General features: G+C 41.9%; 1 protein-coding gene across 2 annotated transcripts in view; it reads left to right on the top strand.

Moving 5' to 3' along the window:
* Positions 1-704: 704 nt before the first annotated feature.
* Positions 705-24,443, top strand: part of LOC129768002 (armadillo-like helical domain-containing protein 3) — a 264,660-nt gene continuing 240,921 nt past the window's right edge. The window contains exons 1-2 of one of the 2 annotated variants that reach the window (XM_055769349.1): positions 705-1,396; positions 1,456-1,535. In XM_055769349.1, coding sequence (XP_055625324.1) covers positions 782-1,396; positions 1,456-1,535 — 695 coding nt within the window. In that variant the 5' untranslated portion in view covers positions 705-781. The remainder of the gene's footprint in view (positions 1,397-1,455; positions 1,536-24,443) is intronic. The other variant, XM_055769350.1, reaches the window with a different exon arrangement.

The raw sequence follows: 24,443 nt of genomic DNA on the forward strand, positions 1-24,443 counted from the left end.
CTCTGCCACAGCGATTATACAATTTATGATGACAGATGAAAACTTAACGATCACATCACGTTCAGTCGCTTCAATGTGCAGAGCTGAGTTGGCGATATGATGTCTAAATTTTTCAGTTATTCGATTATCGATTAATCGTTCGGATATTTTTCAATATTAAATTCATTCGAATAATTGTTTTTCAATATTCGATTAATCGAGCGAATATTTATTTCTTGTAATAATCACGTATTAAAAAATGAAAAATGTTGGATAAAATCAACTGTATAGCCTAATTCTCAACCTAAAAATGCATTAGCCTTGAGAAAAATTCTTTAATTCATTAATCGCGATTACAGTGGCAATTATTCGATGTATTCATATTTTGATTTTAAATTATTCGATACCAAATTACTCGATAATAATTTCAGATATTCGATTATTTAAATTAATCGAACGATTAACCGACGTCTCTAATCGCCAACATAGATCGGATTGCAGTTGCCTAATGTGTAGAAGGCCTAAATGATGGAAGTAAATTACAATACAATTGTCATCTATTGAAAAACTATCAGCTACAAGATTTCATGACATCTTGGCTCAAGTCATCATCATTGTTTTGTTTCTTCCATGTACATTCCATATTGAATTCAAATAATGACGACACCATATTTCGTTCACCAATCCAAATATACTTTGTCTGCTGCTCCACCTCATGTGTACTTATTGGCGAAGCACAATTCATAAGAAACCAAAAGTGTAAACACGAGTTAAATTGGCTCCAGTTCAATTAAAATCTGATATGTTGAAGAAAAAATCAGATCTTGTTTCTAAACGCCCGAAAGAAAAGGTCGTATACATCTACGAACTTTTACTGAATGGCGAGAAAATTGACGAAAATCCTGGATTTTGGGAGAACTTCTTTTTGTTGCAACCTAATTGCGAGTTTTTGGAGCAAAAACTACAAAAAATGGAGTATTCAGAGTTATCTGCTATAGAGACTAACTTGTTGTTATTGTTCAAAAACTGTGTAGTGGCTCTCGATTCCGACAACGTAAAAAGAATAAATAACTCATTAGTGACAATTAGTATATTAGTTCTGGTCATGTTTAAAAAAAGAAATACTGAACCAGATGATACATTTTTAATTGCCTGTGAAAACGATGTTGAATATGGCATAAGGAAAATAATCGAAAAAATCAAAGTATTACTAGTGAATGACAACTACGATACTACAAGATATTATTGCATAAAATTGCTTTTCATCGTGATCACCGGCAGAAACAATTTGAGCCAAAATATTCTTCTCGAATATGGTATGGTTGATAATTTGTTCGATCCTCTCATAAAAATATTGAGTGATCCTTCCTCAAGACAGGAACACGGACATGATATTGTAACATTGATTACGCTTCTGGTGTGTTCCAGAACCGCATTTAGTCGAATCTACATTATCCAATAATTATTTATTTTCAGATCAACTATAGGAAAGATGAAGGATCTAATCCGTATATTGTGAAATTATCACTTCTCGACGATGAGTTGGCGTTGAATGGGTAAATATATTGAACATCGGAGTATTTCCGTCGATTTTAAATAAAAAATCAACTAAAACAATATATTAAATGTGAATTATGCACAAGTAGCTAACTCGGAATATTTAATGAAGTGATAAAGAATCATATTTGATGAAAAAATCTTACGAATATAGTGAAATAGGTTCCCGGAATAAATCGCCACAGAAAACGATTGCAACAGAAACAACCACTTAGAAAAAGTGCAGTAGGTTAGATATATTATGGCGCGGTATTGTATTTCAAAACAAAAATTAACCGGGCAAACATAATGCAATCGTATGTCGTCCGACGCTCGGTCGGACATTGTTAAAGGATTGTTTCCTATGTTTCAAACTAACCGGGCAATCAGTGGAACACAGGTTTGCGTGTGAGATACCGCCGCTTCGGACGACGGGTCTATGATGAACTCGGACCGCGTCATCTTGGCGGCTTGGGCCGCTTCGATTCTTTATCTTCGTTAAATGGGAACTTCGTCCCCATTACATTAACCTCAGAATAGATTTCAGAAAATGAAAACAAGAAAATTAATTTGTAATAGAAATATGAGGCATTTATACACATGTTTTTCCCGCGCCACAATATTTCTACTCTTCTACACTTTTTCATAATGGGTTGTTTCTGCTGCAATTGTTTACTGAGGCGATTTATTTCGGTCCCTAGTAAAATCTTACCTATTTATTTATTTCATCTTTTTGGATTTAAAGATTCCTACAGACTGTTTACTTAGGACAGCTCCTTAATTCTACTTTTGAACACGTTTTTAGATATATTAAAATCAAAACAATTATTCACTACATTGAACTCACGGAAACATTTCAGTAGAGGAATGTTTGACCATAGGTGGTCCTGCGCTGAGGGATCGTTAGAAGTTGTCTGTCTCGAAGGCGTCTAGATGAAGCGTAAATTTGTGCATTCTGTATCAGCTCTGGACAATCCATCTCGCCGGTCAACATATCAAACACAAACTGACGTTGGGTTTTTGTCCGCCTTGACTATAAGGTTTCAATATCGATCAGTCTACAGCGGCTTGCATAATCGGGGAGGTTAGACGGATCGTTCCAGGGAAGACCCAGTAGCGCGTATCGGATAAAGCTTTTCTGCACTTTCTCAATGCGTATCATTTGCGTCGCGTGATAGGGAGACCACACAGCTTGTATATTCAATGATACTCCGTACTAGGGAACAATATATTGTCTTCAGCATGTATGGATCCTGTAATGTTTGCGAGTTCCGACGAATGAATCCTAGTATTGCGAATCCTTTCGCGGCGGTGGTGCCTCTATGTTCGTCGAACCTTAGTTTATTGTCTAGGATGACACCGAGATCACGGATGCTATTGACGCGTTCGATGTTATTAGAGACGATTTTATAGTTGAAACTAGACTTTCCGAGATCTCATGAATTGATTGGATGAATTTAGCAGCGATATTTATGTGAAACAGTGCTTCATCACTAATTGTTCTACTTGCCATATTTATTTATTTATTGGCTATGACTCTACACCCAATTGAGATTAGATCTGATTCACTTCTTTTCTCCAATAAACCCGATCCATGGCTGCAGTTCTCCAACCGCACCGATTTTTGCCAATCCCCGCTCCACCTGGTCCAACCATCTCGCTCGCTGGGCTCCTCTCTTTCTTGTTCCTACCGGATTCGATGCGAACACCATCTTTGCAGCGCTGCTGTCCTGCAATCCTGCAACATGCCCTGCCCATCGCATTCGTCCAGCCTTGGCGACTTTCTGGATGCTGGGTTCGCCGTAGAGTTGCGCCAGTTCGTGGTTCATTCTCCTTCTCCATACTCCGTTATCCTGTACACCACCGTATATTGTTCTGAGCACTCGGCATTCGAAAACACCAAATGCCCATAGAGTACAACCGGTCGCATTAGGGATTTGTACATGGTACACTTCGTACGGGGTCGGAGTTTGTTGGACCTCAAGGATTTGCGGAGCTCATAGTAGGCACGATTTCCATTGACTATGCGTCTTCGAATTTCACAATTGTTGTTGTTGTCAGCCATTCAGGATTGTGATAACACAATAGTTCCCACAATCTAGCTTGTCGCCTTCAGAAGCGGCAGATTACCCCGCCCTTCCGCTCCTCCGATAACTGTTCTGTGTTCCAGATCCTGACTATCAGCCGGTGCATACACTCTACAAGTTTTCCCGGGCCTTCATCGAAGAGCTCTGCTACGAGGCCATCCTTGTCAGCTGCTTTGTGGTTCTTGAACTGATCTATGGCCTCCTTAACGGTATTGGAGGCTGTGCTGGAAGAAGGTGCTACGTATGGCCATGTTCTTGGAGGCAGTGAAGTCGAAGTGAAGTCGTTTTCGTTGGTTTCTTGGTTTGCCTCGCATTCTCAATCTGCACATTCTTTTATAGATCGGCCACCAGCCAGTTACCCGTTTTTGCATCTCTCTCATAACGACGAAAGCTGTACCCAGCTCGTCCGCACCATCGAACCTTTCCAGCACACCTCCTGCAGCACTACGATGTTGAAATTGCGGGCTCTCAATATTTCCGAAAGAATTCGGGTACTCGCAGGAAAATTGAGAGACTTGCAGTTCCATGTTCCGAGTTTCCAATCTCTAGTCCGTGTACTTTGCGTGGGTCTAGTCCTATTGTCCTGTCTCGAATTTCTTTGTGAATTGCCATATTACGAAGATTAAAATTTTAACACCAGAAGCACAACTTCCCTCGACAGCACCAAATATCACTTTGAGGCAGGTACTAATGCGCGAGCTTCTTTTACATGCATGCAACACATGTGCATCACTCATGTTGAGATGCAACGAGGTATTCTTGAGCGCATCTCAATATTTTACGAAAGAGAAGAGAAGGAGCCGAACTCAGGCTCATGTGCTAAAGCCCGATTTCATCGCTTGCACATGAAGGGATCGTGAGGAGGAGAAAATCAATACTCGTCTCTCGAAATCTAGGCGCGCGCACAGGAGGTCTGAATACCTCTCAATATATTACGAAAGAAAAGAGAAAGAGCCAATCTCAAGCTCGTGAGATAAAGCCCGATCTCATCGCTCGTACATGGAAGGGTTGTGAGGAAGAGAAAACTCGTCTCTCAAAAATAAAGCACGCGCACTGGAAGTCTGATTGAAACTGATGGAAGTTTGGCAGCGAGTGAAAGTAGTTGATTTGCATTTCGTGATATTTAATAGAGATGGGCAAAACGGTTCACTCTGATGAACGTTTCAGTCACTAACTGTTCAACTAAGTGAATCAGTTCTTTTGAACCGTTCTTTCGCTCTTTCGTTTAGCGGTATTAAAAACAACATAGAACCCAACATCAATATACAATTATTCATTGATAATCTATCCAATCGATTTTTTGATTCGTATCGGATTTATATTATTGAAATTTAGTGGGGAAAGATAAGGTGCTTTTTCTTTAATAGTCGCAAACTATATGTGAAAATATGTTTATCGGACGATGACATTATACACTGCCCATAATTGCATTGGAAACGTAATCGGAAAAATTCCGATGCAATGATCTGTCCAGATATTACCTGTAAAAAGAGGACCTAGGTGATTTTGCGGATTAAAACATATTTTTTTCGATTTGGGAAACGCTTGCGGACAATCGATCGTTTCAATGAACATTTGTCCGCATAGCTAGACGTAATCACCAGGTTGCTCTGTTTGTAGCGTTAGTATTTACAATTCCGATAATAATCAAAACGTTTCCGTCGGTAGTTTCAGTTGTTATCGGATAAAATCAAAAACGTTTGGAAGAAATTCAGTGAAATGTTTGGAAAATGTGCTCTTGATTTGTTGCGAGTCTATGATAGTACTTTATTCCTGAAGAATACTCTGAGATATGATAAGAACAACAGGTTCGTTTTTTTCAATTAATTGTAAAGGCAATCTGTAATGTTGGTAATTTAAGCAACATGATTTACCGATATCACGATCAATCGCATAAAGATGGTGGAGTGACTTACTCCAACGGTATGAGTAAAGCCGAGTATGTGGAATATTTCAATGTTGAATCCGAGGAGTTATAATGCTAAGAACCAATATTATTTTGATTTTACTACTGATTTGATTGTTTAATTATCTACTTGAAGATTCAAATGCAGAAATTAAGGTAACATATAACATTAAAAAACACAATTGCTTCTCTTTGTCCATCGTGTACAGAAAATAATAATTATATGAACAGCGTTTCAATGGTTTCCCATATTCATCTATTAGGAAACACTAAGTAATAAGACACTATCGTGACAGACATGTTTGAACTCTACAAATAATGTTATTCAAATGTAGATTTAGCTTATAGCACATAATACTAACAATTGTTGATTTTCGAACGATGTATGAAAGCTGTATGGAACTATGTCTGTTATGCGGACTAACAGCGATTTTTCGTAAAGGTTTTTTAAAAATTGCTCAAATGTTTTCGAACAAAAAATGTTGGTTTGCATGTTGAGCAAACGTATTACATTGTGTAGAATGTGAAACAGCGAAAAAGTCGGTTTTGTTCATTTTGTCGTTTACGTCTTCTATACAAACATGGGCAGTACAGTCTATCGCAATATTGAGTGTACAAATGCTACTTGACGATACTTTCCACTTATTTGGTATAAAATATTTTGAAAACATTGATTCTTTTGATGCATATTAAATACTCACACATTTAACTAGCTGTACGTACATTAGAATTCCGCGAAAAATTTTCTGATAATTGTTTATTCCTAAAAATTGAAAATTTCCATTCTAGGCATCGCAAAATTGAGTGTACACCTTGAATTTCTTCGAACAAATTAACATTGTAATTAAGATCTTTGGGAATAAGCGTACTTTTTTTCGTCAGTGATTGGTGTCAACACTTAACCACTGCTTGGGCAGTATTGGATTTGTTTTGTTTGAAATTTCTTGACCAAAATGGCCAGTTGAAGGAAAGGAAAAGATATTGTTGCATGACAATGATAATAAATATGAATTGTCGTGGAAAGACATTCCAGGAAATAGCAGATATAGTCGGAAAAACCCCACTATACAGCAAAGAAAATCCTAAACAAGTGGAAATACGAAGGAACCATGGAAAATCTCCCGGTAGAAGACACAAACGTATCCTGTCTTCTGATGATGAACGAGTAATTGTGCGAACATTTCGAAAGAATTCTAAAACAAACATCCCTAAATTGACTACCGAAGTAGTCGGCATCATTGGAAGACCTGTCAGCACAGATACTATCCGGAGAGCAGCATACAGGAACAATCTGAGAGGTCTTGTTGCCCGTGAAAAGTCTTTCATCTGAAAGACGAATATGAAAAAAACGGCTACAGTTTGCAAAGGCATATGTAAACTGACCTAATGACCGGATGAGATGAAAACCAATCTCTTTAGATCGGATGAAGGGCAGATAGTGCGAAGAAAACCAAGATTGGTGCATCAGATTCATCATTTGGCTCCCACTGTAAAACAAGGCGACGGCAGTCAGATAATGTATGATACGATGGTGGCTTCTGAAGCTGGAACCATGGAGTTTATCGATTCGGCGATGGACAAGATAGCTTCATTGAACATCCTGCAACGTAACCTTCAGTGTCTCGTGCATATATTTTTGCTCTCCCTCGTGATTACTACTTTCAATAAAATGATAACCCGAAGCAAACTTACCTCATCATGCGAGAATACCTGCTCTATGATGTCCCAATCAACTCAAAACACCTCCGAAATCACCGGACTTCAATACTAGTGAGTTTCTTTGGAGGGAAATCAACAACCACCTGAAGAATAAAAATCCAGGGAATAAAGCGGAACTCGAAACGACGGTTACGAAGATCTGGGAGGCACTTCCGTCTACAGTGACCAGAAATCTCGCCTCGTCGCTTGCAGGAATTGCTGGCCATACCAAATATTAATGTTGCGACCCAGTCGTGACCACAAGCGTTTCGGAACTCATACTAAATACTTTATTCAACGATGTGATTGTTTACATTTTTTCTAAACGGATTTTAATGTTAAGTAAACTTTTTCACTAAAATACACGGAGTTTCAATGAATAGTAAATAACGGTACTCGGTATAACAAAAATATTATTAGCGTTGAAAGAAAAGAGGATCTATTTGAAGGCAAATTAATTTCGACCACAAAGGGTTAAGCTATAATTTTATTTCACTATAATTATAATATTACTAGCTGACCCGCAAAACTTCGTCCCGCCCAAAATTCGTTTTTTGTTATCAATACCTTCAAACATTCACGTTTTCTTACGAAGTGCAAGATCATGAGTCCAATCGCAGAACTGCTCATTGATTGATCTTCTAATCGACCCCGTTAAATTAATTTTTTACTAAAAAATTCCTAGTACCAAAACTCATCATTATAATATCAGATTATTTTCAGACGCAGACCCCTCCCTCTTCTCCCCTTTAGAGAGGGGGGAGGAGTGTATATTAACCATAGAAACGTTTCGTGCCCTCTAAAATCTTAACATGCCAAATTTGGCTCCAATTGCTTGATTAGTTTTCGAGCTATGCAGAAATTTGTTTTTCATTTTTATGGCAGCAAAAACTCCCTACATACCAATTTTCATGTCGATCGGATCAGTTGTTTCCGAGTTCATAAGAATCAGACAGACAGAAATCCATTTATATATATATATATATATATATATATATATATATATATATATATATATATATATATATATATATATATATATATATATATATATATATATATATATATATATATATATATATATATATATATATATATATATATATTATTTATCGTGTGTACACTTACATTTATAGTCCTTTTTATGTATTTCGCTATCTGTTTCGGACTGTTGTGCAACGTTTATAAACAATATCTGTTTCAATGTAAATACATGTTTTTTTCATGTTATGTGTAATTCAATGTTGCGTGTACTTACAGTTAATTCAATTCATTAATTTAAATAATGTTTTAATTGTAAATTATCGTAAATTATTCTCTGTTAAGCTTCCACGGTTGTACTACCTATCGATCCTTCTTGTTTACTCCTCTATTTGTCTCTATTGGTCTATTTCTATTGGTTGTGTGAATGTGACAATTGTCACCTTCGGAAGTTTACCAATATGCAACTAAACGGTTGACAGGGTGGCCGGATGATCGGTTTCCCCAACAATCCCCGACCCGTATTGCTGGACATCCCTTCCAGCTGTACCATCATTCAACACCTCAAGCACTGCCAGTCCAGTAACCGGTCTCTGTAGCACGCCATTTACCGTCTGCACATCCGCATTCCGAATTCTGCCGTCCTTTCCGTTGTAGAACTTCACAACCCTGCCTCGTACCCAACCATTGCGCGATTCTTTGTCGACCAGCAACACCAAATCTCCTGGTTGAACAGGTTTAGAGCCGTAAGCCACTTGGAACGGCAGTTGATGGATGGAAGATACTCCTCGATCCACTTTAGCCAGAACTGGTCCAAGAGACTTTGAATCGTATCCCAGTTGGTTCTAAGAGCTTTCCTTTGGCTGGACTACGCCAGCTTTGTTGGCTGGACTACGCCACTGGAACTCAACATCATGAAGTGGTTAGGCGTTAGCTCCTCGCTGTCCTCCGTCTTCAAAGGCACGTAAGTCAATAGTCTTGAGGTGACAATCGATGCAGCTTCAGACAGAATCGTACGGAATGTCTCATCATTCGGCTTCTTAATGGTGAAGATGGTTCGTAAAGAACGTACATAGAACGTACTAAGCGCTCTCAAACTCCGCTCATGTTAGGGGCGGCAGGCGGATTGAAGTGCCATTGCGTCTCACTATTGGTGAACGCTCCTGCCATTGACCTGTTGATGTTCGCAATTTCCTCTCGTAACTCCCTGCTTGCACCAATGAAATTTGTGCCCTGGTCGCTGTAGATCTCCTGTGGTGCACCCCGCCAGGCTATAAATCGTCGAATAGCTAGCTTGCATGCTTCTGTTGACAAGCTACCGACTAATTCCAAGTGCACGGCACGAACAGTCAAACAGGTAATTAGCATCACCCAGTTTTTCACCTCGCATCTTCCTGATCGTATCGAAAAGGACCACAGTAGTCCACGACGATAAAAGTGAAGGCACGAACGTAAGGGGTTACCCTGACTTCTGGAAGTGGGGCCATCCTAGGAACCATTGGAATGGATCTGTAGACACCACCGGTACTGTTTGGCAACTCTTCGAATTAATGTCCGTAGGCAGGATATATGGAATTTCTGTCGCATCTCGTTGAGTACCTTTGACCATTCCCGTGAGCATATTGCCGATGATACCATCCAACAAGCAGCTCCGTGAAACTTTGGTTCTTAGGCAGAATCACCGGGAATTTCACATCATATGCGGTATGCGAAGCATTGTTCAGTCGCCCATCTACTCTCGATACGCTATTGGCGTCGATAAACGGAGACAGCTTCCGAAGTGGACTACATTTCACCAATTTTCTACGCTCATGTGGCTGCAACTGCTCGTTTCCTCGCTGGATTGCTAGCCCGTCAGGATAAGCTTCTGCTTGCACCCACCGCCATACTATCACTCAGCTTCCAAGATTTCCTGTCCAGAAAGTACTGGGGAACCAGGTATTTCTGCGACGCATTTCTTCTTCACTATTGCGCTGAAACGCCAAACATAACTAATGGCAGTGGAGCAACCTTGGTTTTGGCTGCAACGAGCGAACATCGAACCCGGCCATGGTCCATCCGGAAATACGCGACGCAGGTGTAGGCCGTTTCGCTTGCGTCTACGAAAACATGTAGTTCAAGGCTCTGCAAACTGCTGGAACTGTAACCCGGGAAATAACACCTTGGTATACCGATTCGACTCAAACTGTGAAGAACTTCTACCCAGTGTCGCCAAGTGCCATGTAGTTCTCCAGGGATTGCTTCATCCCAGCCTATACCGGTACGCCATATATCCTGGATCAGACACTTCCCTTGAATCACGAATGCAGCTACTATTCCAAGAGGATCGAAAATACTCATAACCACCCGTAAAACTTGGCTTCCACAACATTCCTATTACCTTCTCAGTACTCGTTCCTTTGTCATTCATGAAATTTTTCGTGATCTGCTGGCTTGAGTCCCCGATCCGCTATGTAACCAATTCCAAAACCGGCTTTAGCGTGAACTTTTTTCACCACAAGCGCTAACTCCACGGCCTCTTCGTCTGTGTCTAGGCTGTCGAGGTAATTATCCACGTAGTGGTTTTCGATGATAGCTGCAGCCGCTTTTGGGAACTGATGTTGCCACTCTTCGGCGTTCTTGTTCTTGACGTAATGAGCCGAACATGGTGAACACGACCGAATCTGTATCTGGTAAACATCAATTGCAAAGACATCAAAGAGAATTTTTGCAAGCTCCTGCTCGACCAATGTAAAGGATCATCCATCATCGAGGAACGCTAACGTAGTCACTGACGAGTCTTTTCCATAAATGTGTCTGGGAGGACCCGAAGAAGGGTTGGACGTGGCTGTAGTCGATGGAGGTTAATTGTGCCTGTGGTAGTCGTTGAAGGTTGACCCCTTGGGTTTGGTGATGCTTCTGTGGTGACGTAGTTCACAACCATTCATTCCGCATACTGTGGCTTTACAAGGCCATTTTCCATGCGGGATCAAACAATGCCTGCACACGTTCGTTTGCTGAACCAATTTCCATCGATCCTCAATAATTGCACTGAAAAAACTGCGACAATCCTTTACTCTATGACCCTTCCTTTTGCACACCAGACATGGCTTCGGTCTTTCGACAACCTTCGATGTTCCACTGCTATTCCACTTTTGCTCCTCACGTTGTTCGTGCTTCGTAGCTTCTTCGGTGGAATGTGCGTTCAAGAGCCTTATTCCTTTCCTTTCTGTTTGACAGATCTCCCTGCCTTCGTCCAATGTGTGACCTTCTTCTTCTTCTTCAATGGCACTAACGTTCCTAGTGGAACTTCGCCGTCTCAACGTAGTATTACTTGCGTCGTTTTTATTAGTACTTAGTTGAGATTTCTATGCCAAATAACACCCCTTAAATGCATTCTGAGTGGCAAGCTCTAGAATACGCGTGACCACAGTGCAAGCCGGAGGCAATTTCTCTGACGAGAAATTCCCCCGACCAGAACGGGGATTGAACCCGAACACCCGGCATGTTAGTTGTGACGCTAACCACGCGGCCACGGGCCACGGGTGACCTAACTAACGGCAGAAACGATCGTTGACATGTAATCCCTGAATGCTCTCATGTCCACCACAAACAGTTGACGTTGATACAGATCCCAATCCAATTTTATGTTGGCTGGCAATTTGTCCACCAGCTCTTCGAGTAGAGTAGGGTTCGACAAATGAGCTTCCATTCCCATCGATTGGAGATGACTGCATAGGTTCTGCACGATGAGTCCGAAGTTTACTAAGCTTTCCAACTTATCCGCTTTGGAAGCAGGCGTAGAGCGAAAGTGAGTATCAATTCCGGCCGACCGTAGAGAGTGTGCAGCGTCGCCATTATCTGCGGCACGGACGACGGATGAAGTAGGTGACATCGAACATCTTCCCGTGGTTTACCCTTGAGGCAACGTTGTAGCCTCATCAGATTTTCTCCATCCGAATAGCCACACATAACAGTAAAGTTGTAGTAACTACTCGCGAAGAGTGGCCATTCCGTTGGGTCGCCCTTGAACTCTGGCAAATCTTTCGGAACAACGTATCTAGCGGCGATTTGTTGCGCTGTTGGCCTAAACATCAGCACCTGGGGTTGAATGGAATCGGGTACGATCTTTGATGCAGCCCCGAACTTCTGAATACCTGTCGCGCACGAAGGAGCTTGAGGACCAGGATTAGGAATTGTGGAAGCAGCGAAACTTTGTCGTGCGCCTGAACCGAATACAGGAGGATACTGACCAACATTCGAAACACAAGAAGTTTGCGGAATACTTTATTTCTTTATTTCTTTATTTCTTTTCTTTAAACCATCTGACTCACACTTGGTCTTAATGATTTTCTTAAAACTAAACGACACTACTAAATAAAAATACAATGGTCCAACAAAATAAAACAATACAAAGATTTCATCTACGAGTGAGTCGTCTGTAAAAGGTGTCCGAAGAGATATTAAAGTCAAATAAGTCGAACACATCATTGAAACGGACAGACATAAAACGAACAGGATTGTGCAACGCATAGTTCACACTGCGTCCCTCAAGATACAAAAAGTTTCTGGTACGAAGAATACGTTCAGGCGCATACATATTAATTTGCTCCAACAGTGCAGGGCAGTCGATTTCTCCGGTCAAAAGTTTGGCGACAAACATAGCCTGAGCGTTGAAACGTCTCCTTTCCAGCGTCTCCAGTCCCAAGAGTTGGCAACGAGCCTCGTACGGTGGCAAGTTTAGTGGATCCCGCCACGGAAGATTCCGGAGAGCATGTCGCACAAATTTCCGCTGAATAGACTCAATCCTACAAATCCAGTTAGTTTGAAACGGGCACCAGACAACTGCACTAAACTCCAGTGTAGATCGAACTAGCGAGCAGTATAGAGATCGAAGACAGTGTGGATCACGAAATTCACTTGTAATTTTATGAACGAATCCCAACTGCCGGTTGGCTTTAGCAATAATTTCGTTGAAGTGCAGTCGGAAACTGAGCGCATTATCAAGGGTCACTCCAAGGTCACGGATGTGGCTCACTCGCGACAGAACTTGACCAGAAATGGAGTAGTTAAACACTATTGGCTTGAGCTTCCGGTGAAACGAAATAGTGCTGCATTTCGAGATACTGAGCGACATCATATTCCTCAAGCACCATTCTTCAAAGCGGTTGACCAGATCCTGAAGCCTATGGCAATCTAGTGCGTTCCTGATTGCCATATAAATTTTCACATCATCAGCATAGAATAAGCGGCACCCAGTTGGAAGTATCAAGGATACTTCGTTGATGTATAGTGAGAACAACAATGGACCTAGGTTGCTTCCTTGAGGCACTCCCGAAGGATTAGAGAATGTCGCAGATTGTGCAGGTCCGATTTTGACACGCATCTGTCTATCTTTCAGATACGAGTTCAACCATGTCGTTAGTCTTGATGAAATCCCGAGTTTGTTCAGCCTTGCTAGAAGGATTTTGTGATCGACGCGATCGAAAGCAGCCTTGAGGTCCGTATACACTGCGTCCACCTGTGTACCTTGCTCCATATTGCGCAGACAAATGGAAACAAAGTCGACCAAATTGGTTGCGACAGACCTTTTTGGGAAAAAACCGTGCTGATCCATTGACAGATAGTTCTTGCAACAGGAAAACACAGCATCATTGACAATGATTTCGAAAACTTTTGAACAGGCGCAAAGTGATGTGATTCCTCGGTAGTTTTCTATGTTACGTTTGTCTCCTTTCTTGTGTACTGGAAACATCACTGACTGCTTCCATAGCGAAGGAAACATACTCTGCTGTAGAGAGGTGTCGAATAGAACCGATAAAGGGTAGGCAAGACTTGGCGCACATTTTTTGAGTACACAAGAAGGGATACCGTCCGGACCGGGAGTCAAAGAATACTTCAATTTGCGGATCGCAGCCTCCACAACATCGCTGGTGACTCGGAAGATGTCAAGATTCAATACGTTGGTTTGAGTGTCTCTAACGGCGGCAGCAACTTGCATTTCGGAGGACGAACGGTAATTGAATGCTCGCTTGAAGTGAGTAGCGAAAAGATTGCATTTCTCGAGTGCAGTGTTAACCGAGTGGTTCACCAGAAACATGTTCACGGGCAAGCCTTTTTCCATTCTCTTGGAGTTGACAAAGGACCAGAAAAGTTTCGGGTTTCTACGGAGATTTTTCTGCATACGCCTCGTATACTGTTTATACAGGAAGCGATTGTACAAACGGTATTCGTTGCTCGTTCGGTTCAGCTCTTGCTTAGCAAACGGACAGCGCAACCTACAGAAACGCCGGAGAGCAGAGGATCGCAATCTTTTGAGTTCTCCCAGTCGTCTATTGCCCCAGATTGGTCTCCGTGCAGTCCTCCGCACAGGAACGCAATCAACGATGATACGGGTCATGACATCAGAAAACCTGGCAACGGCAGCATCCACATCCTCGATGGTCTCCAGAAATTCCCAGTCGACTTGAGCTATAGCTTGATGTAATGCTGCGAAATCAGCTTTCTGGAAATTGAAGGAAGTCAGATCTGGTACATCTTCAAATCCAGTTGGCGTCGGTAGATTGACGTCAACTTCTAGTGCTGGATGATCGGTGTCGAGCGGAGTAACTGGATCGGCAGCCTCGGTGATCGAGCACCTCGATAAAGCAGCATCATTCGCCAGCACTAGATCGAGCAAGCGGCCATTCCTGTTCGGCACTGGATTGATCTGCGTTAGACCATGGAAACAGAATCCATCGAGTAAGGCCGAGGAAGCAGTCGAAAAACGTGATCGTGAGCAGTCAACAGAAGGTGGAGCATTCGACGGGATATTCCACACTAAACCAGACTGATTGTAGTCGCCGAACGCAAATGCAACATCCTGTGCTTCAAGCTGAGAAATGATGGCTCCGATGGAATCAATATGCTTCTCAATACATCTGAGATCACCTCTCTTATCGGGTGGTAAATAAATAACACCGATACTAACGACCAAACCTTCTATCCGGATTTTGACCCAAAGCTGTTCGAGAGTATCACACACTGGAGTAGGATCAATGAAACCGCCTAACATGGATGAGACGGCTATCAAAACACCACCGCCGCGTGATTTGGAGCTGTTACGTGAATTACGATCGTTACGATAAACGGTGAACGTGTTTCCAAACAGTTGCGGAGAGAAAATACGGTCGTCTAGCCAGGTCTCCGTAAGAATGATAATGTCATAATATGATTCTGATACAGCTGCGAAGAAGTCGTCGATTTTGGTGCGCAGCCCCCGAACGTTCTGATAGTAAATCAGTAGCCGGTTAGAGTCACGTGTTACATGTCGGGGGACGTTGCGTTGCTGATGCCCTTCAATGACGTGAAGTCTTACTGCGCGGTCGTGATTATTCTCCGGTGGCAGCGTGTCGTAACTGGGATTATGGGATATTTCAGGGAGTGAATAGTTGCTAATACGATGGTACTTGCCTGGAGAGGCACGGTGGAAGACCCCTTCTCCGATCCCATACACAGGACCGGGACGACTGCTGGTTACTGGTTGAAAGGACTCGACTGTGATGGGCGGATTAGGAGCTCCCATGGTGCTTGTGGCAGAATTGCGTCCCAGTATCTGGCTGCATCCCAGTGTTCGGTACGTAGGGGTAAGTTCGGGTTGTTGTGGACATTGACTGCTGCAACTAGGAGAAGTATCACGGTACGGAGATCTTGAGGAAACTGGATACTTGCCTGCCATTTCTTTTTGGAAGACCCCTTCTCCGATCCCAAACACAGGACCGGGACGGCTGCAGGTCACTGGATGGAGAGGCTCGACTGTGATGGGCAGATTAGGGGCTTCCACTGTGCGTGCGGCAAGTTTGCATCCCGGTATCTGACCTGAAGATGAGGTGCACAGTATTCCTGAAGAATGAAGCGATGGAGGTAGCGGTGATATGCCGGGTATTAAGCGTCCATCTGTACAACTGGATCTCCTTCTGATGGTTGTGGTTCCACTGGTAGAATTCGATTGATCCTGGTAATTCTGAGCTGGTTTTTTGAACGATCCTCGAATTCTCGAAATATGACATTTTCCGGCCATGAGTCTCGTGACAACGCAGAGCATCTTAATTTTGAACTGATCCCAATCTTGAAAGACACGAAGTTCATTGCGCTGAGCTCCTTGCCCTTAGGAACCAGTTTTATAACTTTAGGCTCAGTGCAAGAGCCCAAATCCAAACATTCACGAACCAGAGATGCTATTTCAGCTTCAGTCGTTTGGGGGTCGAAAGCTGAGAGATAGATCCAGAGAATATCGTCTTCAAGCGGCACTGTTTTGATTTTACCGCTCATTGGCTTGGTTCCACAGGTCCTGGTTGGCATCGTAGGGCTGGAAATAGGACTGCCGGTGTCACCGCGCCTGCGTTTAGGGGTGTTTGATTCCATAGCAGACCGTTTCGCGTTTACCCACGCTGTCGACTTGTTAGGAGCCAGTGTTTTCGCATCGACTTTTGCGGCCAAACCCTCTACAACTTGGCTAAGCTTGGCAATATCGTCCTTCAGCGAGACAATTTCCTTCGGTTCAGAACAACCGCTTGTTCCATTGTCGATCATGTTTCTGAAGCTGCTGTTTTTGAATAGTTCGGCGCAACAATTGCACTTTATGCAAACAATGTGTTTGCAATTATGCAAACACATTGTTTGCATAAAGCCCCAGCTGATCCAAAAGCGGGATGTCGACTTTGGCACAAATCATGTGGAATGGTTTACCGCAGTATCCTTGACAAAAAATCCGGTCAGAGTTAGAAACAACTTTCTGGCACTGTGCACAAGCCATTGTGATGTGTAATGTTCTCTTGTCTGTGGTTTGACCAATATACAGTGGATGCAAGCTTGAGTGCAAGTTGTTTCTGCTACTAGTTAACAGATGGCGCCACAAAAGTGAACGATGGGACGTGTGCGATAGTTGATCGAGAGGAACAAAACAAAACAGCAAAGCACAACACTATTATCACAACAAAAGTCACTAAGCTTTATCACAAGAATTTCACTAAACCGTTGTGATTCTTGCACTCATCTATCAACAACTACCGGCGAGGTTGTTGGATACGAATAGCTGGAAACACTCAACCCTTGTTGATTTGACCATGAACGTGGAGAAATCTAATGCCGTGAACGTACTAACGGGATTCCGAACGTTATCGACGAAGGACTGAGACGGGGTATACATTTGGATAGATGGAATGTAAGTAGAATTCAAACTAGTGACCTCACGTGAGAGAGGTGGCAGATACTTGCCAGTGTTTACATCTTTCACACATTGTGTTGTGGTACCTACTATACTACTACCAACTGATTGTATAGATTGTAGATTGTATGTGGTAAGAAATTATTCATAGTACTTGACTGCGGTTGGTTCACCATCGGAAGTGATACATTCGGAGGGAACCTACCTATCTGTTGTGCCTTATCACTACTGACTTACTGCTGACCGGATGCAACTGGTGAGATCTCCATGGCTGGATAGCTCGGCAGCACTGGAAGTTCGATGCTTTGCTGAACCATAGCACCGCTCGATACTACGCCGTTGTGCGTGACGTGAATGACGTGGTTCCGGTGGGAATTTCATTGTTTCCGATACCGGCGACCATGGCCAACTCTTACTGCTTATTTACCCATCCCAACTGTACTCCGAGCGCTACGGACACTACGGTTGCTCCGTCCACTTCGGTCATCATCGTCTTCGTCAATTCCCGCTTGCAGAATCTCGTACTTCTTCTCGATGAACTGTTTTTTTTTCCAAATCCAGCTTCTGCTGCAACCCCTTCTCCCGCATAGCCTTCTTCTCGGCTAGCCGTTGGAGTTCGAGCTCTCGCTTAGCACGAGTACTCGAAGAGGACGATTTTCCGAACTTCGATCTAGGCGGTGGAGGTGGAGTACATTTTGCACAGACTAAGCACTCATTCTCAACACCTTTATCTACGCCAGCACACGAAAAGTGTATCCACATCGAACAGACATCGCACTGGACCATCCACTGCAGTCTGCAGTGTTCGGTTGCGTACACATAACTCTGTCTCGTTCGTCCCTCAAAAAAATGTATTCTATCCCGTGCATCTACTGCGTCTTCGGTTACCTGTCGCAGCAAACTCTTCCTCTTGTTCATCAAAGACATTGCCATTATGTACTTCAACTAGCCGATGACTTTGGAACAATAAATCGCTCGTCGAGTTTGAGGTTAAATTCGCGTATAAATCTTAAAGATTGTTGCGACTCAGTCGTGATCACAAGCGTTTTGAGCCTTTTGAGCAAACTTGTTGTTAAGTTGGAGAATGCTTTAATTATAATATTATTATTTATCTTGTGTAAACTTACATTTATAGTCCTTTTTATGTATTTCGCTATATGTGTCGGACTGTTGTGTAACGTTTAATTACAATATCTGTTTCAATGTAAATACATGTAAATACATCGATTGTCCTGAGCTCCTTCGGTTGATTAATTTCAACATAAATCACCGTAATTTACGATCTCAGAACTATTTATACATTCCATCAACCCGAACAAATTACGGGTATAATGCCGCGTATTTAACCGTTGTAGTGTCTGTTTCGATTTCCATCTGTCTCGTTCGTCCCTCAAAAAAATGTATTCTATTGCTCTTAATTAACTTGATTAGTTACAGTAGTATATATTTACATAGTTGTAGTTTGTAGCGGTAGTATTATAAGTAGTAGTAGTAGTTATGAAGCATTAGGGCATCCATGTATAGCGTGTTGTCTTTGTAAAATAAAAAAATTCATGTTATTTGTGATTCAATGTTGCGTGTACTTACAGTTAATTCAATTCTTTAATTTAAATAATGTTTCAATTGTAAATTATCGTACATTATTCTCTGTTAAGCTTCTACGTTTGTATTGCCTATCGATCCTTCTATTGTTTGTGTTTGTTTACTTCTCTATTTGTCTCTATTGGTATTGTTCTATTGGTTGTGTGAATGTGACCATTGTCAACTGCACTTCGGAAGTTTACTCGTAGGCAACTAAACGGTTGACAGGGTGATCAGGCTGATCGCTTTCCCCAACAACTAAGGAATTAATTTTTGTTATCTGTTAACATTTAAGAACTGATTTCATTTTTTTTTAAAAACTTGAACTGTATACTAAATTTTGCAACGTCTGAATCGAAGATTTTTTGTTTGTTTTTTGAACATGAAGTAGAAATGTGACTATTTTAATTTTTTTCTCATCACTACATGAGAGTGAAAAGGATAAATTTTACGATGAATATGAGTCGCTTTTAAATATTTACTTTCTAACCCCGAAAAACTCGAATAACAAACCCAACACGAGGTGTCTATTTAATTTTGTGATTGACTGTATGTAAAAATTTGATGCGCACAAAATATGTGCAATTTTTCATATTTTCTGTTAGGACAAAACACAGGATCCATGTTAGATCATGTTTTATAACGGTTCATTCAGAGTCCAAAATCCAGTATTTTCACGAACAATCACAATAGCACGTACACGCAATAGGCCAAACAATGAATTTCATTCATTTCATTTCATTTATTTATCTGGCAGTGTAAGGGATAATCCCTTATAAAATACTGCCTCCGTGTTGTAAAACGCTAGTACATAATATAAAAAAAACTAAACTAAACTAATGTAACATTAACAATTTTTCAACTTTATCTACGGTTCCATAAGTCGAGGCAGCCCCTCTTGAAACTTGCTTCCGAAGACGAGTGTTTAATCGCAGAAGGCATCAGATTCCAATTTACCACACCTTTGACGAACATTTTCCTTGTGTAGGCAGCTGTATTGTTCGAAGGAAGGATGAAGTTCTGCAAACGGAGGCTTTGGAATGGGATCAGCCGTTGAAAGAGCGCTGGTTGGGAACGATTTCTAAGCAATTTCCATATAAAGACACACGAACGGTATGCATAGAAGTTTTCGAATGGACAACCGATCAAATTTGGCTGGAGATGGCTTACTCTTGCGTAGCGGTTTAGTCCATAGACGAAACGGTCACAGCTGTTGAGTGCTACACGTAACCTGTTCATGAAGTATGCACTAGGTGAGACATGCAGAAGTTCACCAAACAGGAAATGTGGCAGAATCAATGCCTTGAACATTTTAAGCCTAACATTCGTTGGAGCAGCGGAAGCTGTACTATAGAGCGTTCGCAGGCAACCGTAGATTTTTCCGCACTGTTGGTTGACGAGTCCATCCCACTCCAAGTCAGCTTGAAACACGAAACCGAGATTTGCAGCTCTAGCAACCCATTCAATAGTTTGTCCCTTCATGATGATGTCAGGCAGTGAATCAACTCGAACCATGTTACGTCGGTTTCTTTTGACAAATAGTGCTTTACTTTTCGATTGGTTTACATGAAGATCATTGCGATCGGACCATTCAGCAACTCGTGCAATATCATCGTTCGCCATTCTTACTAGCTCTCGTGCACATGGACCAACGCGTCTAATGTATAGTTGAACGTCGTCTGCATAGATTTGAATTGAGCACCATTTTAGCACTGTCGGGAGATCATTGATATAGCAGCAAAACAACAAGGGACCAATCACCGACCCTTGTGGTACGCCAGATGTAACATAACCAACCTCAGAGCACTGTTCACCACAAAAAACTGTCTGTGTCCTTTCCAGTAGATAAGAGTTGACGAGGTTTACTGCTCCGGGTGAGAAATTGAATTTTTACGAAGTTTTGTGCATAGCTTGCGATGTGAGATGGTATCGAACGCTTTAGAGAAGTCTAGCAATAGCGGTATGGCTGATCCCTTCTTGTCTAATGTGGCCGCTAAATCGTCGTATACACGTAACGTCACCGTCTTGATGCTGTGGCCTCTGCGAAAGCCAGCTTGACATTCGGATAGTAGATGGTTCTCAGAAATGAATGCTGACATTTGTTGTATCAGAAGCTTTTTAAAAACCTTCGATAGCGCACACAGGATACTGATAGGTCTAAGATTTGTGAGTGTATTCAAATGAGGTTTTTTACGAATGGGCACTATCTTCGCTCGTTTCCAGCATATAGGAAAGACAGTAGTTTCCACGATTTTTTTGAAAATATAGGTGATATGTTGCAGAACTAGAGGAAGAACGATTTTGATGAAGCATATCTGCAATCCATCGAGACCTGTTGCGTTTGACCTGATGTCCCACACTGCATTTACCACTTCCCAATCTTGCACTGGATGGAACGAAAAATTATGGGGAGAAGCTCGAGCAATATTGCTAGGTCTGCTATGAGGTGCACTATTCGTGTTGCTAGCTAGAAACATCCGATTTATTTCGTTCTGGTCGAATTGACAGGTACTTTTTGACTGTTCCTTGCCAGTACCAATATCATTGATGCGCTTCCACAGAGCTTTGGTTGGCAACCTTTCGTTCAAGTAGCGGCGCAAGTAACGTGCTTTGGTACTCCGGATTAAAGCGTTAGTACGATTTCTCAACGCTTTGTATCGCTGTCTCGCTTGATATTTCGAGTTCAATGGTGCATTTAACCAATCTTTATAGGCAAGATCCCGTTCGAGTATTGACTTTCTGACATCAAAATCAAGCCATGAGCTATTCCGCTGAAGGCCGTTGTGTGTACGGAGTGGTATACACTGGTCATGTATACATTTGAGATGACCGTTGAAGAAGCTAAGTAACTCGTCGGGGTCATTGGTCGTGTACAAATCATCCCATGGTACGGATTGGATAGCATACCTCAACGTCAGCGAGTCGAAATTCACATAATCCCGGTACTTTTGGATCCTCGATAATGGTGAATCGTCGAAATCCAAAGAACCAAAAATCAAGTCGTGTTGCGAAAGTACAGGGAAACTAACTTGATTGAATCGCAGAACCTTTCCATTGCAGCTGGTAATGAACAAATCCAGCTGAGAGCATCCCGTGTTGTGAAAGTAGGTTGGTTCCTCACCAACAGATGTCAACGCAAAACTCTCAAGTACTGCTTTGAAATCTATACTTCGGTTGTTTCGAGTACTCAAATCTGTATTGAAATCTCCAACAAGCAAGACGGTTTCATAGTGCGTAGCGAAGTCGTTTAATTTATTGGCAAGAAACCGTGAACAATCGTTACTTGGAGGATTGTAAACGCCCACAATAAGCAGTTTCTCCAAGCCAAGCCACTGCTCAAATGCCAAACACTCAGTTTTATCATCAGATTCGACTCCTAAAACTGTCTCAAAAATCTTTGTATACCATAAATGATCCTTGAGATAGAATATAATACCACCTCCGCGAGAGTACAGTCTGTCGTTGCGAATGGTTTGGTATCCAGTTTTCCGGGTAAAAGCACTGCGTTCATCACAGCGGCGGGAATGTACGTCAAGGTGTGGCTATTCATCGAGGGCATAGGGTGTGCAAAGGGAAGCAAATTTCAGAGGGCTGCAATAATACACGAATACAATTTATCTTATTCATAATGATACAATTTCACAACAAATACAATAATGTTACAAACACTGAGAGTGGATACGTGATACATAATTACGCAAATTGATTCAGTTGTTCTTTAGATTGAATTGATATAGGCGATGCAGCAGTAGTATGCTTAACGAAAACAACTCCTAGCTTGGTATAAACTGTAGTGAGCTTGCCCGCTTTCTTCAGGTGTACAGCTTCCGACTTCAGCATGCGCGCTCCTACCGTTAGATTTTCGTTCACGTAGACACGTCGCGTCGACTCAAATCCAAGATGATTCAGCTGTAGATTATGCTTCCGGAGATAGGCACTATAGAAGTCATCTCGCTGATTCCGTAATGCAAACTGCACCATCACAAGAGTCTGCTCACCATCCTTCACAGTCCTTGTTTTGAAACGCCTAATGTCAACCGCTGACTTCATTCGCTCGTCCATTCCTAGTTGCTTGCACATCGCTTCAAAGTGCGCCAAAAGATACTCACCGTTTAGATACGGAATCCCGCTGATGATTAATTCGTTCCTGTTCTCAAGACTGTCCATCGTTGTTGTTATTTCGTCAATTTTTCCGTCCAACGCGGATAACACAGCGTCATGGTTTTGAAACTTTGTAGCACACTCTGCTCTTAGTGAATGAATGTCGTTCAAAACAGTGGATAATTTTTCCTCCAGATCAGTTTTCACAGCATTGATCCTGTTGTTTATTTCGTTGCGCATTTCGTCGATCAACGTTTTCGTCTCAGTGAACTGATTCATCATCATTCGCACTGCGACATCCAGAGTCATAGATTCCTTACCAGCTTCAGTGTTTTCATCGGTTGTCCAGCGGTTGTCAGGAGTACTGAACCAGCGAGAGCACACACGGACCGGATAACGCGTACAGTTAAACAGCGGGAACTCCGTAAGTCATCGGAACCAGTTTCGAGAATATCGCGGGCGTATTGAAACCACTATCATGTTAGTTTTTTTACGGGCAGTTAATAATACATTGTAGCTTTACAGTGCTGCCAAAACTTTTGAAACTTTGAAACCAACGAAACCTACGTTTACCCAATTCATGAATCGTTCCAGCTCCCCCAGTTTTTTAAAGTACATTGTACTTAAGTACATGAGTACATGTACATGTTACATGGACATGTTACATGGATGAGTACATGTACTTAATGTACTTAAGTACATGAGTACAAGAACAAATACATGTTACATGTACATGTTACATGGATGAGTACATGTTAAGTACATAAGTACATGAATGTTACGCGGAATTGAAAAAAACACATGAAATTGAAAATACATAGCTTTAATTTTTAACCCAAAATTGAGTATACATCAACAAAATAAACTCTGCGTTACATGCATTTCGCTCGTAAATGACAATATCGTTTTATTTTTCTTACAAGCGTTCTCGTTCAATTTATCCAATCCGTCCAGCGCAACTCAGTTCAGCTGCACTCGTTCGTTCGCGAACTGTTCGCACAAATTTCAACATTATTCGAGAATCAATCAAGCAAACAAAACCAAATTAACCACGTGAATGTTTTAGGGTGCAATGAATGTTTTTACGCTGGTTAGATACTCTTCCCCCCTTAGGGGGGACTCTTCAAGATGCTTAAGCTTTTCTTTCGCGTCTCTGACGACGAAACTCCGGCGTCCACCATGAATGCTTAGCAAGCTGGGTGCTTGACATCTTCGTTTGCAAGGAACGTTATCGCGAAGGATCTCGTAAACATTTTCGTAGAACACTGCCGTTGCGCAGTTTGTTGATTCTACGCCAATGATTTCGTCCCAGTCAACATCCGGAAGAAGATTGTTCAGTGTGTTAAGCACATCGCTTGAAGTCAAAATCGTGATTGTCACAAGAATCATC

Source organism: Toxorhynchites rutilus, chromosome 2 (genome assembly GCF_029784135.1).
Source record: "Toxorhynchites rutilus septentrionalis strain SRP chromosome 2, ASM2978413v1, whole genome shotgun sequence".
NCBI classification, from domain to species: domain Eukaryota; kingdom Metazoa; phylum Arthropoda; class Insecta; order Diptera; family Culicidae; genus Toxorhynchites; species Toxorhynchites rutilus.